At 35.6% G+C, this 14,971-nt stretch overlaps 1 protein-coding gene across 4 annotated transcripts in view; it reads left to right on the top strand.

The window, feature by feature from the left end:
* The window catches only part of ARHGEF28 (Rho guanine nucleotide exchange factor 28), a 290,776-nt gene that overhangs the window by 184,944 nt on the left and 90,861 nt on the right, over window positions 1-14,971 (top strand). For all 4 annotated transcript variants that reach the window (XM_081053984.1, XM_081053985.1, XM_081053983.1 and 1 more), the window contains 4 exons: window positions 462-583; window positions 4,850-5,130; window positions 10,353-10,560; window positions 13,014-13,125. In XM_081053984.1, coding sequence (XP_080910110.1) covers window positions 462-583; window positions 4,850-5,130; window positions 10,353-10,560; window positions 13,014-13,125 — 723 coding nt within the window. The remainder of the gene's footprint in view (window positions 1-461; window positions 584-4,849; window positions 5,131-10,352; window positions 10,561-13,013; window positions 13,126-14,971) is intronic.

Genomic DNA, 14,971 nt, shown 5'->3' with positions numbered 1-14,971 from the left:
TCAGCAGGCAGTACAGAGCCAGAACTTCTAGACTGTGTACTATCTTCGGTCCGTTATTAAGGGTCTGGAGCCTGAAGACGTCAATGGAACCTGAGGATCACAGTACAATCCCCAAGGCTTCCAAGTGATTCATACAGTGAAGTGAATTTTGGTTTAATCTGTTAGAAACTGATTTTGTAAGATCTAATTGATTTTACAAAAATCTGGCCTGATTGGAAAAACCCTGCTTGAAATGGGCACATACTGATCTAGAATGATTCATTCTTTATGAAGATTTTAAATAACTGAGAAGGTCTGGATGTAGAAAATATTTATAGATCTTAATGGATGAAGACAGCAAAATGCCATCCTAAAAAAAATTCAATCGTGATTTTTTTCTTATGGTTTGATTAAGAAGTTCAAGTTTGACTGCAAAATAAATTCCTTCTACTTTATTTGTCCTGTTTTCAATTCTCCTCTAGATCACTCTTTTGATGTCCTCAAAAAATCCAAGCCTCCTCCCACGTTCCATGCTGCAGGCCAGCTTTCTGAGCTGCTGAACGGTGGCGATGAAGTCTATGCTAACTGTATGGTGATAGACCAGGTAAGGCGTGACTCATGGAACAAGGTGGATCCGCCCTCTTTCCAAAACCCACGCACATGAGAAATATATTTACCATGTTTCCCTGAAAATAAATCCTGCTCCAAAAGATGCATTAGGGCTTATGTTCAGGGGCTGTCCTCCTGAAAAATCATGGTAGGGCTTATTTTCCGGTTAGGTCTTATTTTCGGGGAAACACGGTAGCACGGTGGTGTTCCTCTGAAAATTTTAGTCTAAGTGCAGCCCCAGGGATGCTGCAATGGAGTCTTAGCATGAGCCTTTAACTGAGATCCTTCCTTCAGAACACAGCACCCCTTAGCCTTACCAAGATGCACCATCAGGGAGGGGTCTTATGACACTGCCCAATGACAAGAGTGTGAGAGCTCTTCTGTGGGGCCAAAATAGGAAAGGACAATTGAGAGGCCAATTTCTTCTCTACAGCCTTTCAAAAAACAATGTGTATATCATCCAATTTAGCAGTGTTTGTATAAAAATCCAGCAAGAGCTGGATGAGCTAGAGCTTAATGCCAGCCCCATATGATGCTGTCACATAAATTACTAGTTTAATCCTTACAACACACCTATTAACATGTAATAAGGTTGTAGTGCTTTTAATATTAAAACAGAGTGGTGTCATGTTACCGGGAAGTTGGAACCCTTTAGAATTCCCCACCCATTTCCTGATAGAGATTTGTGAGTTAAATCTCATAAAGGCGGATGGTTTGAATGTGCGTCTACTTATGTTCTTTTCTCTAGCTCAGTGACACTGAAATTTTAACATTTATAAAAATTAAAGTATTGTTATAGATCTGAAGATTTCCACACCTCCTAATTTATGGGTGATTTAAAGGATTTTCAAGGGTAATTTTGACAACACACAATTTCCATATTATCCACTGACTTTAAAACCTAATCCTCATACAAATGCACCATAAATATGCTCATTGAGAACTAAGATATTTTACCCTATTTTGTTGTTAGTATGCATGTATTGTACCCTTTTACTTATAGATGTTTTCTGTGATGTAAACTTTTTCTGTCTAGTAGATCTCAATTTTAGCCCTTTATTCAAATATCTCTGCTTTTTCTTCTTGTTATAAAACATTGCTATATCAAATGCGTAGTATAAATGCATAGGTTAGGATGATATTCAAAATGACAGAGGAACCAATAAATCAGAATGGGCATTAGGCTATAAATAACTGGGATAGTTTTTGGTATAAAGCAGCTGAACGTGAGCCCTAGTTATGAAATCTACGATGAGGCACAGAGTTAGGACAAAGTGGGAGTTCTGGGAACCTTCTCTGAAGATATGGGGTAATTGGAGTTGGTGTGCTGTAGCCACATTCTGATTTTAATGCTTTTTTTCTGTTACCACATTGTCTTACCACTTAAATGAAATACTTCTTGAGTTCTTATTTCTTTTTGTTCTGAGCCTCAGTGAATACAGTAACATTTTCATTTACGTTAAGTAGCTAAGATTGTATATGACTCAATATTATGATGGGGAAAGCTATGTCTTTATATATTCTAAGATATGAGGTAGACAATTAAGTTCACGAACTCATCCTAGAAAAAGTGCTACATACCTCATTGCTGAATACCACTACAGTCACCTTTGAAATTCTCCCCTAGGGAAGCTATGCACTGATGCCAGTGCCTAGTCCACCCTTCAAAGTAATTTTAGAATTCTTGCTGGAATGACCATCAGAGCTGTTGTCGTATTACCCTTGATGTCCTGAATGTCATCAACATGTCTTCCTTTCAATATTTCCTTTATCTTGGGGTAAAGAAAGAAGTCATTGGGGACCAGATCAGGTGAATAGGGAGAGTGTTCCAATACAGTTATTTGTTTACTGGCTAAAAACTCCCTCACAGACAGTGCCGTGTGAGCTGGTGCATTGTCGTGATTCAAGAGCCATGAATTGTGGGTGAAAAGTTCAGGGCGTCTAACTTTTTCACACAGCCTTTTCAGCACTTCCAAATAGTAAACTTAGTTAACTGTTTGTTTGGTTGGTACAAAGTCATAATGAATAACCCCTCTAATACCAAAAAAGGTAAGCAATAGCGTTGCACCAAGTTCATAAACTTAATTGTCAGACCTCGTACATTAAAAATACAAAACTTGAAAAACTGAAGATGAAGTTAGGATATAATTTCTGTTTGGGAATATTTTGAGTGAGAGAAGTATTGCTTTAATAATGTGAAGCATACATTTAAAGAGAACTCAAACAGGCTAATCGATAAACTGAAATGTAGCAGAGGATGGCTGAATGTGTGCTATGAAAACAAACAAAACTAAAAACCTGGATACAAGTCACAGAGATTACTGTATTAGTATACTTATTATATCTTTTTTTAACTGTCCTTTTGTCCATTTGAATAGGAAGAAAAGCATAAGGAGTCCAAATTCTGCATATTTAAAACAATTTGTAGTACTGTCTGGAAAGAATCTTATCTAATTTCCTTCCTCTCCTTCAACCTGCCACAGAAACCTAAAGATTGCTAGCCTGTTGGTGATGCTGTTTCCCATGAATTCTCAAGGTTATCAACCTACCTGATGAGGAAATTTATATGATAAAAACTACTTTGAAAATTACCCTGTCATATAAACAACTTTGAAAAAAAACGACACGTTGTATTTGGACATCATTTCAAGGCTACATAATTCAATACAAAGTATTGCTGCATACTCTTTATCAAAACTCCCCAAATGTTAATATTTGACTTTGTTATTCTCTGAGTATGTGTTTTTGTATATGTGTATGTGCACGAAGAGCTTAACATATGTATATAAATAGTCTAACCATTTGAGAGTAAACTGAAAATATGGTACCCCAATACCCCTCCATCTTCCATGTGTATTTTCATAAAAACGTGGACATTCTCTTACATAGGCACATAGAGTTATTGCAATCAGGAAATCGTCATTGATACAGTACTATTAGCAGTGTACAGAACTTACTCAATTTTTTCTGATTGTCTCAAAGTTCTTCGTAGCAAAAGAACGTTTAATTACATGTGTTGCATTTAGTTGTCATGTCTCTTTAGTCTCCTTTAATCTGGAACAGTTCCTTAGTCTTTGCCTTTTATGACATGGGTAATTTTGAAGAATACAGATCAGGTTTTTGCTTGTTTTTCCTAGACTGTCCTTCTGTTTGGGTTTGCCTGCTATTTCCTCATAATTAGATTCAGGTTATGTATGGTTGGCAGGAATATTACAGAAGTGACGTGTTCTCAGTGCATTATATCAGGAGGAACAGAATATTAGTCTGTGCCATTACTGGTGTTGTTATCTTTGGTTTACCAGGTTTATTTTCAGTAAAATTACTATTTTAAAAAAATTAAGTGTCATGTGGGAGACAGTGTGAGTCATTATAAATATCCTGTTACTCATTTGACGCATACCCATAGTTTGAGCATTCCTTGATGGTTTTTGCCTTAGCAAATTGTTATGATAATTAATTTAGGACCCTAAATTTTCCCCTTTTGCTTCATTTCTTCTTCACCACCCTACAGTTAAATGATGTCATTGTCTTTCTTTTTACTGTCTTCTTTCCCATAAGTGATCCCTTTAGATGACGGCCACCTCAGATAACCTGTACTTCTAAGCCCCTTCCTTAGAGCAAGAACTTTGATCAACCGGGACTCTTTTTCACTCATGTAGGCTGGACTTTCTCTTCCTGTATTGATTTTTAAATCAGTCTTAGGCTCTCCACTACTTCCCTTTTCTCTCTGCCATGCAGAATTTTCCTCTGTTCTTACTCTCTGCAAAGACTTATTGCAGGATTGTAGCAGGTTACTTGCTGAGATTTGATGATGATTTTATTATTTGCAGGTAATTTGAAGTTTGGGGCATTTTCTCTCTTCTAGTTCTGCTAAGTCCATGCGTCTTATGTAGTGTCATTCTTATTTTTATTTGGTAGCATTTTGGAGAAGACTCACATTTATGTGACCATCACTACCTCGGTTCCCCAGATCCCTATAAACTACTTTTTAGATAAAGCTGTGTACTGTATAGCTTTTTTTCTCCTCATTTTGAGTCAGTGGTTCACAAAATGTAAAAACACTCACTTGTTCCTCTTCTTCTGTGAATTATGGGATAGTAGCCAAGTAAACAAAAACATATCATGAAAGAATTCTCTGCTTACATAAAACAAAACAAGAAAAAAAATAAAGTAGAAGGTTTTCAAGTTGGGAAAATTTTATTCTTAGCTAAACCAATCTGTCCTGCTTTTACTCAGCAAATATTTTTCTTTTAACTACCAGGTTGGTGATTTGGATATTAACTATATAAATATAGAGGGAATCACTACAAACACCTGCCCTGAGTCCATGGGCTCTACTTTGGGGCCTCAGAGCTGCAGGCACGTCCTCTCTACTGAAATCAGCCCTGGCATGTACCCACTAAGTGAGAACGAGGAAGTGACATCAAATACTGAAGCTCAGCAGTCCTTCACACCGCCGTCTAGTACATATACTTCCAATTTGAATCTTTCTTTTGGTCTTCAGGGATTTGAAAAGGAACAAAGTCATCTAAAGAAAAGAAGGTAAGGTACTATATTCTTGAGGATAAATGTAGAAAATCAAAGAACCTTGGTTGCTGGATTTGGAAAATTGTATTTTATTTTCTATTTTCCCTACCACTTTTATTGCTACATGAAAATGTTGCCCCCTTTTAGGTTCCTGACTTGAAAGTAAGACAATTAAGAAAACAGACAAAAACATAATAGAGGAAAAACAAAATGAGACACCATTTTACTGACCAGATAGGCAAAAATGAAATAGTTCAGCAATACCATATTTTGGTGAAAATGCATACAATGGAAAGTCCTGTTATAGTTGATAGGAGTGAAAAATTATGAAACTCTTGATATGTACTTTATGACCCAGCAGTTTTACTTCTGTGTTTTAGGAGACATATACATGAATATTTCTAGTGTAGCAAATAACTGAAATGGGGAATAGATAGATAAATTACAGAATAATTGCACAATAGAATACTATACAGTGTGAAAATGAGCTAACTATCAACATACATAATAACATGCAGCACAGAAACATGAAGTTGAACGAAAAAGTAAGGCACAAAATACTTTAGATTTCATTTTTATAAAATGCAAAACTAAACAAAATCAAATAATTTATTATTATAGGGCAAGTACATATGTGTGCTTAGGCTATAAAAAAAGAAGAACCCAAGATAATGAAGTGGGAAAAAATCCCAAATTCAAAATAGTTGTTAGATGTAGTGAGGAAAGTAGGGAATGGGAATGGAAAGGAATAAAAAAGGGTTTCAGTTGTATGGCCAATGTTCATGTTTCAAGTTGGGTGGGATTGTGAGTGTTTGATTATTATACTCTGTAACTTACTTACCTTGCACCTATTTTCTTATATGTACAAAAATATGAAAACACTGTTATTGCATATGATCTGACGGTATATATTTATGTGTGTGTGTGTGCTCATGTATATGTGTGTTTGTATCTTTACATCTCTTTCTTATCCATCTATCCTGTTGTCTATTTTCTTTCAGAAATAGGCCAATTTCTGTTAATTTCATTTTATTCTGCTCTCCACTTTCCTTAGGCAATAACTTATTTTTTCCCCATGCTCTAGACCTCTAATTACCGTATTTTGCCGTGTTTAATGGACACTCTTTTGCCCTAATTCGTGAGGGAAAAATAAGGATGTGCATTATACATGAGTAGTACTAATTCCGTATCTATATAAATGTTTTTTTAATTCTTTTATTTATGTGTACGAGTTAAAAGTGTAGCTCTAGAAATCAATAATGATATCCATAGGCAACACAACACCCTCAAATACTATAATTTGCTGAAGTTAGGACAAACTTGCAATGACGAAGAATTTTTGGCCTTTTATGATGCGTAAATATCATAAATTTTTTACCAGTACATAAAATTTCTTATATCTTATATCTGTTCTTGTGTTTTGTAATTATTTGTTACATTAAATTCCTTGTACCATAATATGTTACAAAATAAATGCTGAAACTCCTTTATAATACAAAAAAACCAAGGACCTAAATGTAAGCAAAATTTGAATTAAAAACTTAAAATGAAAGATTTTTTTTCCCCTCGAAAGTTTGGGCCAAAAACATGGGTGCACATTATACACAGGAGCGCATGATACACTGCAAAATATGGTATATCCTCATTTTCACATGTAAAATCATGAATCAATATTAATGTCAAATACACACACGTGAGTGTGTATATAATTATTTACCTATGAATGGACATCCACATAGGTAAATGAGTATGGCAGATATTTAATTGATCAGAAAGCAGGGAAAGGAGGGGAAGCAGCCATCACTACGTGCCAATCACTGTGCTCTGCATGGATATGCAACCACTTGAGGTTGTAACGCTTTATGACAGGTATTGGTACCAAGGGTCATGCCCGATGCGTAGATAATGAAAGATTATCTTGAGATGTGTATTTTGTGAATTATGGTTTTAAAGATGCTGGGTGGATGGAAATTGAATTGATAGGGCATTTTGGGCTCTCCACATATCTGTTTGGGACAAGAGGCTGCCAGTCCAGGCAAAATTCTATATAGTTCTGCAAAAACAGATTTAACTGTGTATTATTAGCGCATGCTGGCAGGATCTTTATGATTTGTCCAGTTTGTGACACAGGTCTCGAGAGGTGAATAAGTTCTTTGCAGATGCTACTCTAGGAATAGGGGGAGGAGAAGACACAAATGGCCTTTCTGTTCTGCTTATGCAAACATTCCTGGGCATTCTAAATTATTCTTTCCCATCAATCATGGTCACATCGCTGGGACGTTTAAATAGCAGCTGGAATTTTGCCTTCTTAGAATATACGAAAAACTATCCAGCTTGAGTAAAGGTAATTAAAACCCTCTGTAAAAATGTCACAGCTGGTGGAGGGGGAGAGATGGGAGAGGAAGAAGAGTCCTAAGAGAAAACCCCCAATTGCTCCCACAGGCCAGCTTTATCTGCTGTACATTCTGTCCCCTCTGAAAAATGTAGGAATGAGGATCCCAGAAAGACTTGAGATCCCCAGAAAGCCCCCTTTTGATCCTGGCATGGACATGGAACCCTCCCTTCGGTGGGTGTTGTGGTGGGAGTGTGTAACACAAGTGATCATGAACTCAAAGTGACACGCAGCCAATTCATTAATAAGCGAATCGCAGGCTGAGAGACTGGGAACTTCGAATGAAGGAGAAATTTCAGGGCATACAATAAAAAGTGAGGTTAACACAGGCACGAGGCTGACTGGGACCTAAGTGTCTTAAGGTTTAAAACAATGCTTTGGTGAAAGTAAAATAGTATGCACAATATGTAACCATTATATTGTTTAAACTTAATAGCCATTCTAAGATGATAGCTATTTACAAGGGGAAGATTTACAAGGGGAAAACAAGCAATGAGACATTTATTTAAAAAAACCCACGAAACTATACAACAAAACATTAGGTGATAGAAGGCAGGTGTTTGTTCTTTTCCAAAACGTATCTTTAAAACTGCTTTTGTTTTTCCACAGTAAGAAATGCTTGTCACACTGTGAACTATCCCCTCTGTGTCCCCCATACACATAGGATTTAAATGTTGTATGAAATAACATGTGGAATGTATTCTGATATTTTCTACTCTGTACTATTTTAAAAGAGGATTCTGGTCACAACCTATTGAATCGATTTCATATCCCACTAATGGAATTTTAAAAAAATGATATTATAAAATGATAACCTAGAGATAACCCTGAAGAATATTTTCTATAAGGTTGAATATCTTACTTAGGTTAATAGCGTATCAAAGAAAAACCATAGCCCCATTTGAACTAACAAGAAAAGAAATATTTTAAAATACAGTATGCAAAATAAAATAACACTCACTGATACTTCTAGGGTATATTCATAGAGCTGGAGACATGCTGTGTGTAACTTAAAAGGCTTGTGTAAAAATAGATATATTCTCACAGGCAGCCATTACTTTTCATTAGGACAAGAGATCACAAGTTGAACACACAAATGCTGAGCCACAAAACATCAGCAAACCTTTGGCCTCCCTTCCTACCCCTAGGTCTCTTTCTACCCTCAGATAATCACTGAATTATGGAAACTACATAGCACCTTAAAATATCTGTAATTACATTAGTGTAACATCCAAAGCACCAACATTTACCAGCAAGGTATTTTTAACACTAAGCTTTAGTTTTTCAGGAGAATTTTATACTCCAATATATTTGGGTGTTTAATTAAACTAAAGTGTGAAGTCTCCCTCCAATTTGTCCTTCCCTTCTCAATGACAAGGTGAAGGCCCTTGATGAGGACTTTTCAAGGAGAAAACTCCACTTTGGAAACCTCAGTGTTACCACTCGTGGCCTTTACTTACTGCCAAGTTTGCTGGGGCCCAAGAGGGCCCATGAAGTTCAAGAATTAGACACTAATCTAAATTTGTGGATTAGAAACATATATAGTACCAAGTGTCGTGTAATTTATTAAGCTGATATTCAGTGGCCATTAAATACCTACGTTTTTCTTCCTTCCTTCCTTCCTTCTTTTCTTCCTTCCTTCCTTCCTTTTTAAGAAAAATAAATCAAAAACATTTTTCAAAGTTTCATTTTCTGGTACTTTATATTTCATAATTGAGACCATTTCATTATATTGTTATTAAAATTTAAACTCCAGAACTGTAACAACGAAAGAAAAATACATTTAAAAGTGCAGTTTATTTTGTTTGTTCGTGTGTTACGTTTTGTTTTCTATACAGACAACAGCATGGTGGTTACCAGAGGGGAAGAGGGTTGTGGGGAGAACAAAGAGGGTAAAGGGAGTCAAATACATGGTGACAGAAGGAGAATAGAATGCATGGTGAGCACACAGTGTATACAGATGTTACATTATAAAGTTGTACACCTGAAAGTTATATAACGTTATTAACTAATCTTCCTTCAATAAATTTAATTTTTAAAATGCACTGTGCAATTGACATGCCTGTGAGAGTTGTTGGCCTCAAAGTTTGAGTGGTTTAAAATGTAAATGTTGTGGAATGAGCCAGGAATGTGAAGCTCACATGCTTTCCTTTTAATATTGTGGTTATCAAAGGTTATTGTGGTTATTAAATGAGGAAAGGAGAGCATTAGTAGTAGAGCGGAATTCCTTTCTGCCTTCTGAGGTGGATTTCTCATGGCCATCATTTTTGAAAGTTTCTAAAAATAATCAAATGTGACACATTTGGGACCTCACTTGACTCATGTCTGTCCTGTGTCTTGATACCAACTCTGGTGTGAGACCTTTGCACGTCTGTCCATACCTGCCTCTGCCCTCTTGAGCTCTGCAGCCTTGGGACAATGGAGAGAATATTTTCACATTCAAGGTCCCCCAGACCCCACCCCCACCCCGAAACAGCCCAGGGGCTCTGTTTGGTTTGCATTTTTAATGTTTGAAGGATACCCATTTGGGGCTTGTAATAATTACATTTACAACACAGAAATAGCATAATACTAACTTGAACCAGGTTTTGTTTTTTAGAGCACTTGAAATGGCTTTTGCCAGGTAGAAATGTTCATTTGGGGAAACAAATTTTTGTTTGAAAACAAGATCTTTGGAGGGAGGGAAAAAACCAGCAAAACTTACTTAAATATAAATTTTGTTACAAGTTAAACGAGTGCCCATTGTACCTCACACCAACGAGAGAATTTGAATTCAGAGAAATCGAAACCAATGACTCGGTCTGCTTCCTTGATTATTTACTTGTTTACTTACTTTGTGCGTCAGTTCTAGTCTTGATGCCCTGGATGCTGACAGCGAAGGGGAAGGGCCTTCGGAGCCGTCACACCTTTGCTACACTCCAGTGTCCCAGAATTCCTCGAGAACTGGGATCCCAAGTGGGGACGAACTGGACTCTTTTGAGACCAACCCTGAACCAGATTTTAACATCTCCAGGACTGAGTCACTTTCTTTATCAAGTAACCTGCAGTCAAAGGTATTCTTGTTGGTATTCATTTGGTTTATTATAGTGTGGAAAATGTGTTATCTAAATCTAACCATCTCTGAAAGACAAATAATGTTTTATTCACATGTATAAACTTTTTTTTTTTGAGACCTATGAGCTGACCATTCGAGTCTCTAATCTTTCCAACTCTCATTTGTATATTCCTTAATTACAAGGACTGATTTGTCTTTATGAATTCACCACCAGTGTATACTAATTTTTCACATACTTGGAAAATTTTACCATTTTACACAGTATTTTCTGCCGTCATCTTTTAAGGGAAATAAACTGGTAGTGTCATGTGGATGTAAATGATCAGACTTGTTTTGCTCACATGAAACTTTACTTGGCCCAGGTGATGAGGTAAATAATATTACTAAGGCAGAGGTGATGTTTGTTGTGCATTCCTGGCTGCATGAACTAATCTGGAACACCATAAACTTCGTCAATTTTTCCATAGGAGAGAGATTTTCTCACATTGGGGTTTCATTTTGCTGTGGTTGTTCTATAAAAGATTACACTCTTCCAATCTTGCAGAAAAAGCTGTTTTGTGTTTGCACGTGTGTTTTCTTCCTTTTTTGATTTGTGTTATTGTCCACTTGTGTTTTTTTGAAGTTGAGTTTATTGCTATAAAATAATGTGTGCTATGCTCGAGCAGCTCTTACTGTGAACACATGGTTATGATACTGCTTTATTTTTGTAGTATGTTCTACAATATAGAAAACATGTTTTATAAATGTAGAAAACATAATTTCATCATAAGACACCTAAGACATTAGTAAGCCTTTTATTTTAATTTTTGACCAGATGAAGTTCTGTGGAAATGAGATGTTTTGTCCTGGGTACCCGAACTTAATGTTAGTCAGAACTCAAATCCAGGCCTTCTGACTAGATCCTGACAGATCCTGACAGATCCTGAATCCTTTCCTCTCCTCTCTGAGGCCTGTTGAATTGTCATAACCTTTTGAACCTGAAGATCATGTGATTATTTCTGGATGATAAGAAATGAGTATGGTTGTTAATGTAGATCCTTCTTAGTTTTGCATTTTGAGTGGAATTGCGAAACATTCATCATGACTTGGAATGAAAAGGAATTCAATCTTTGTGAAACAGTTCAATGTTGTTCACTTTTAGGAAGAATCTGTCCGTTAAAATGTATCTAGCCGTGCCTCTGTAATTGCCCTGTGTAACTTTTTACCAGAGATTCTGGATAATTTTCAAAGTCCCATTATTATGCAAAACGATGACCATATATGACTTAAAGCAAAGGGTGGCATTTGGCTAGGGCCTTTTGTGGCCAGCTCACTGTCAGGGTTATAGGACAGCTTGGGCTGGCCTTCCTGACATCCAGACCCCAGAGGGTCCTCTCTAAGAAGACAGTCAGGGGAGGCACAGCCCAAGACCTTTTGAAGCAGGGTTAGGCGTCTGTTTTCAACTTTCTTCCAGGCCCTTTAAACAGATGAACTTAGAGAAACCATGTGTTTTCACTTAGGGGAACAGACGAGACCAGTGCTTGTGAATGACAGTTGCTGATGGCTTAATTTTAGTAATAAATTTTGCATTTCTTTATTTTAGCCCTAACTTTAAGTGGTATCTTACAAATGGATGGGTGGGATCAATCCTAAGGCTGCTTGGCCTCTGTTGGATGGGAGTTGGGTACCATAAGTGGCTTTAATGGTGTTTGCTCTTTTGTATATTCATTTACATTTTCCAGAACATGTAAGAAAACCATGTTTTAATTATCTTGCCATGTTGCATTCTCACATATGTTGTTAATATTACAAGAGAAACAGTATGTAATTGGGAAAACAGGAATAAAATGGCAGGTCAGTTAAAAGAAATAAAGATGTATAAGTCACTGATATGCAAACATCATCCCAGGAAGTGCTGGATGGAAGGTTTATTAAAAGATGAGCACAGCCTAGGAGATTTGTATATTTACCTGATGCATTCTTCGCTATAGGCTGCAGCTAACATTGTAACTTAAATAGCTGTTTGGAAAATTTTAAAACTCTTATCATTGTAAGTGGCTATCCTTTTACCATCTAAGTATAGACATATTAGTTAATGTAGAATTTTGCTTGAGTGCTACAGTATAAAATAAAAATAACTGTTAACTCAGGTGAAAAAAAAGTCAAACTCATTAAATATATAGAGAAAAATTTGACTTAATTTTTCACTTTTAACCAACATGATTGGAATGTCCTAATTGTATCCTAAAGTCTACATAGGAACTATTCCCAAAAGCTCAAGTTTACTAAAGCATTAAAAAGACAATAAAATTTTGAAAGTTGTGAGAGGCAAACAGAAACAATTAGATTACATCAGAAATGTTCAAAATGAATCTTTTCACAAAGATGCTGATTTCGTAATATTCATGATAAACATATACGTTCAAGTCTTATGTAGCATTTTTAAAAAAACTATTTTATGATCTCTTTTAGGAGTCATTGCTTTCTGGAATCCGCTCACGTTCTTATTCCTGCTCATCACCCAAAATTTCTTTAGGAAAAACTCGTTTGGTACGTGATTTTACAGTGTGCAATTCCAGTGAAGGTGAGCATGATTTACCATTTAGTTTTGAAAGCATTCTATTCCAGAGCAGATTTTCAGTTAGTAAAAGTACATAAAATATACAAGTGAAGGCAAGGATTTTCAATTTTATTTTCACAATTGATTTTTCTAAGCTTAGCAAAATCCTTTTCTCATTGGATAGCAAGACAAGTGAAAGATTTGATTTTGATTAAATTACAAATTTGTACAAAAATCTCTGTTGCTTTGTTCTTTGAATAAAATGTTTTCCTCAAAGATAGTGTAAACTAGAATTTATTCTAGGTTCCTTATTGTGAGGGCTGTAGAGGATTTTATTTAAGTAAAGTATAAAAATTACTTTTGCCCTATATATAAGTTGCTGAAATAATCTAAGTTTTCAGAGACAAACCACTGCCAAATAGATTTTTCTTCTTTCTTTCTTTATGAAGGGACTTTATAGAATTGAAATAAGAGGACATATTTGAAACATGAGTAAATGTATCTCAACATTTTTTGTGGCAATGTAAGCAAACAGAAATGTAACTTTTATACAATAAAATTGAATTTGAAATGTAGTATGTCTGTAGAACAGGGTGTAAATTTTAAGCATATAGCTTGATGAATTTTAAAAACTGAATTCAGATCAATAAATAAGACAATTGGCAACTCAGAGCTGACCTTGTAGCCCCTCTCAGCCACCACTCCAATTTTCAACTTTATTTTTAAATGTAATTATTTCATACTTTCTATACATAATATGTAATAATTACATTTAAAGGCATATATGGAAGTATTCATGCTAATCTGTAATATATAGCATTACATAATAAATTATATAATACATTTTTGTCAGGGTATTAGACAGTGTCTTTTTTGTCTATTATTCTTAAGGCTTAAAAGACTCAGAAAAACAAGAAATGTGCTTAAGTACCCTCAATTTCCCAGTGTACAATATTTAAGAAAGGATCTATTTTACTTCTTCCTGTTTCTTTTCTTTGTTAAAATTCTTGCTTTATTACTTTGTTCTTATTTTGCATTTTTGTTCCATGTGGAACAGTATTGAAAGCAGTCTTTGTGCTTGGAGCTGCCATCCTAAAACAGTGACTTAAGTATGGGAGGTGTCCAATACATATTTGTTCAACAAATGTAATAGACAAGATACATAAAATACCAAACAAGTACTACTAGGCTTTTCATTTTTCTTTTTGGGAAGTGTTTTTGGAAGAAGAGAAAGCAAGACTACTGATATGTGTCAGTTTTAATTTTTGGAATGTGAAGATGGAGAAAAGGACTGAGAGAAAGAAAGGATACAACTACCTTTTAGAGGACAGGAAAAGAAGATGAATTGAATTTGCCTTATTTTTTTTATAATGTTATGAATACTGCTAGAATCTGCAGGTCTCCAACTTTAGTTGAGGTTGGGATTCTTTTTAATAGCAGCTTGGCACCTCTCACTGATGGTCCTCGATAGCAAATTAACTTTATACTGTAACTACTTGGACAACACTTCTAGGTCTTCTGTGAAGTGTGCCAAACAGTGGCCTTCCCTTCATATCTGCAGTATCTCCGATTTTTAAAGTTTGATTTCTGAAGTTTGAAATTGTTGACCAGATGGATGAGAGGAACTTGATTGTTTGTAAAGGAAAAGAGTCCGGATTTGTGAATTCTTTAATGAATAAGGAAGGGTATCTTTGCCTAACATATAATCTTTAAATCTTTGCATTTGAATTAGAAAGAATAAAAAGCTAACGTCAATTCCTTTGGTTTTTTTCCTGTGAACAAAAGCTTATCTTTAGACAGTATATTTAAAAACAGTGCTATTTGAATGAAGTTTGATACTCTCCAGAAGGTGAGAATTACAAACAGGCAA

Source organism: Rhinolophus hipposideros (genome assembly GCF_964194185.1).
Source record: "Rhinolophus hipposideros genome assembly, chromosome: 7".
NCBI classification, from domain to species: Eukaryota; Metazoa; Chordata; class Mammalia; order Chiroptera; family Rhinolophidae; genus Rhinolophus; species Rhinolophus hipposideros.
Note: the sequence above shows the minus strand (reverse complement) of the source record. Positions and strands in the feature narration are given on the sequence as shown.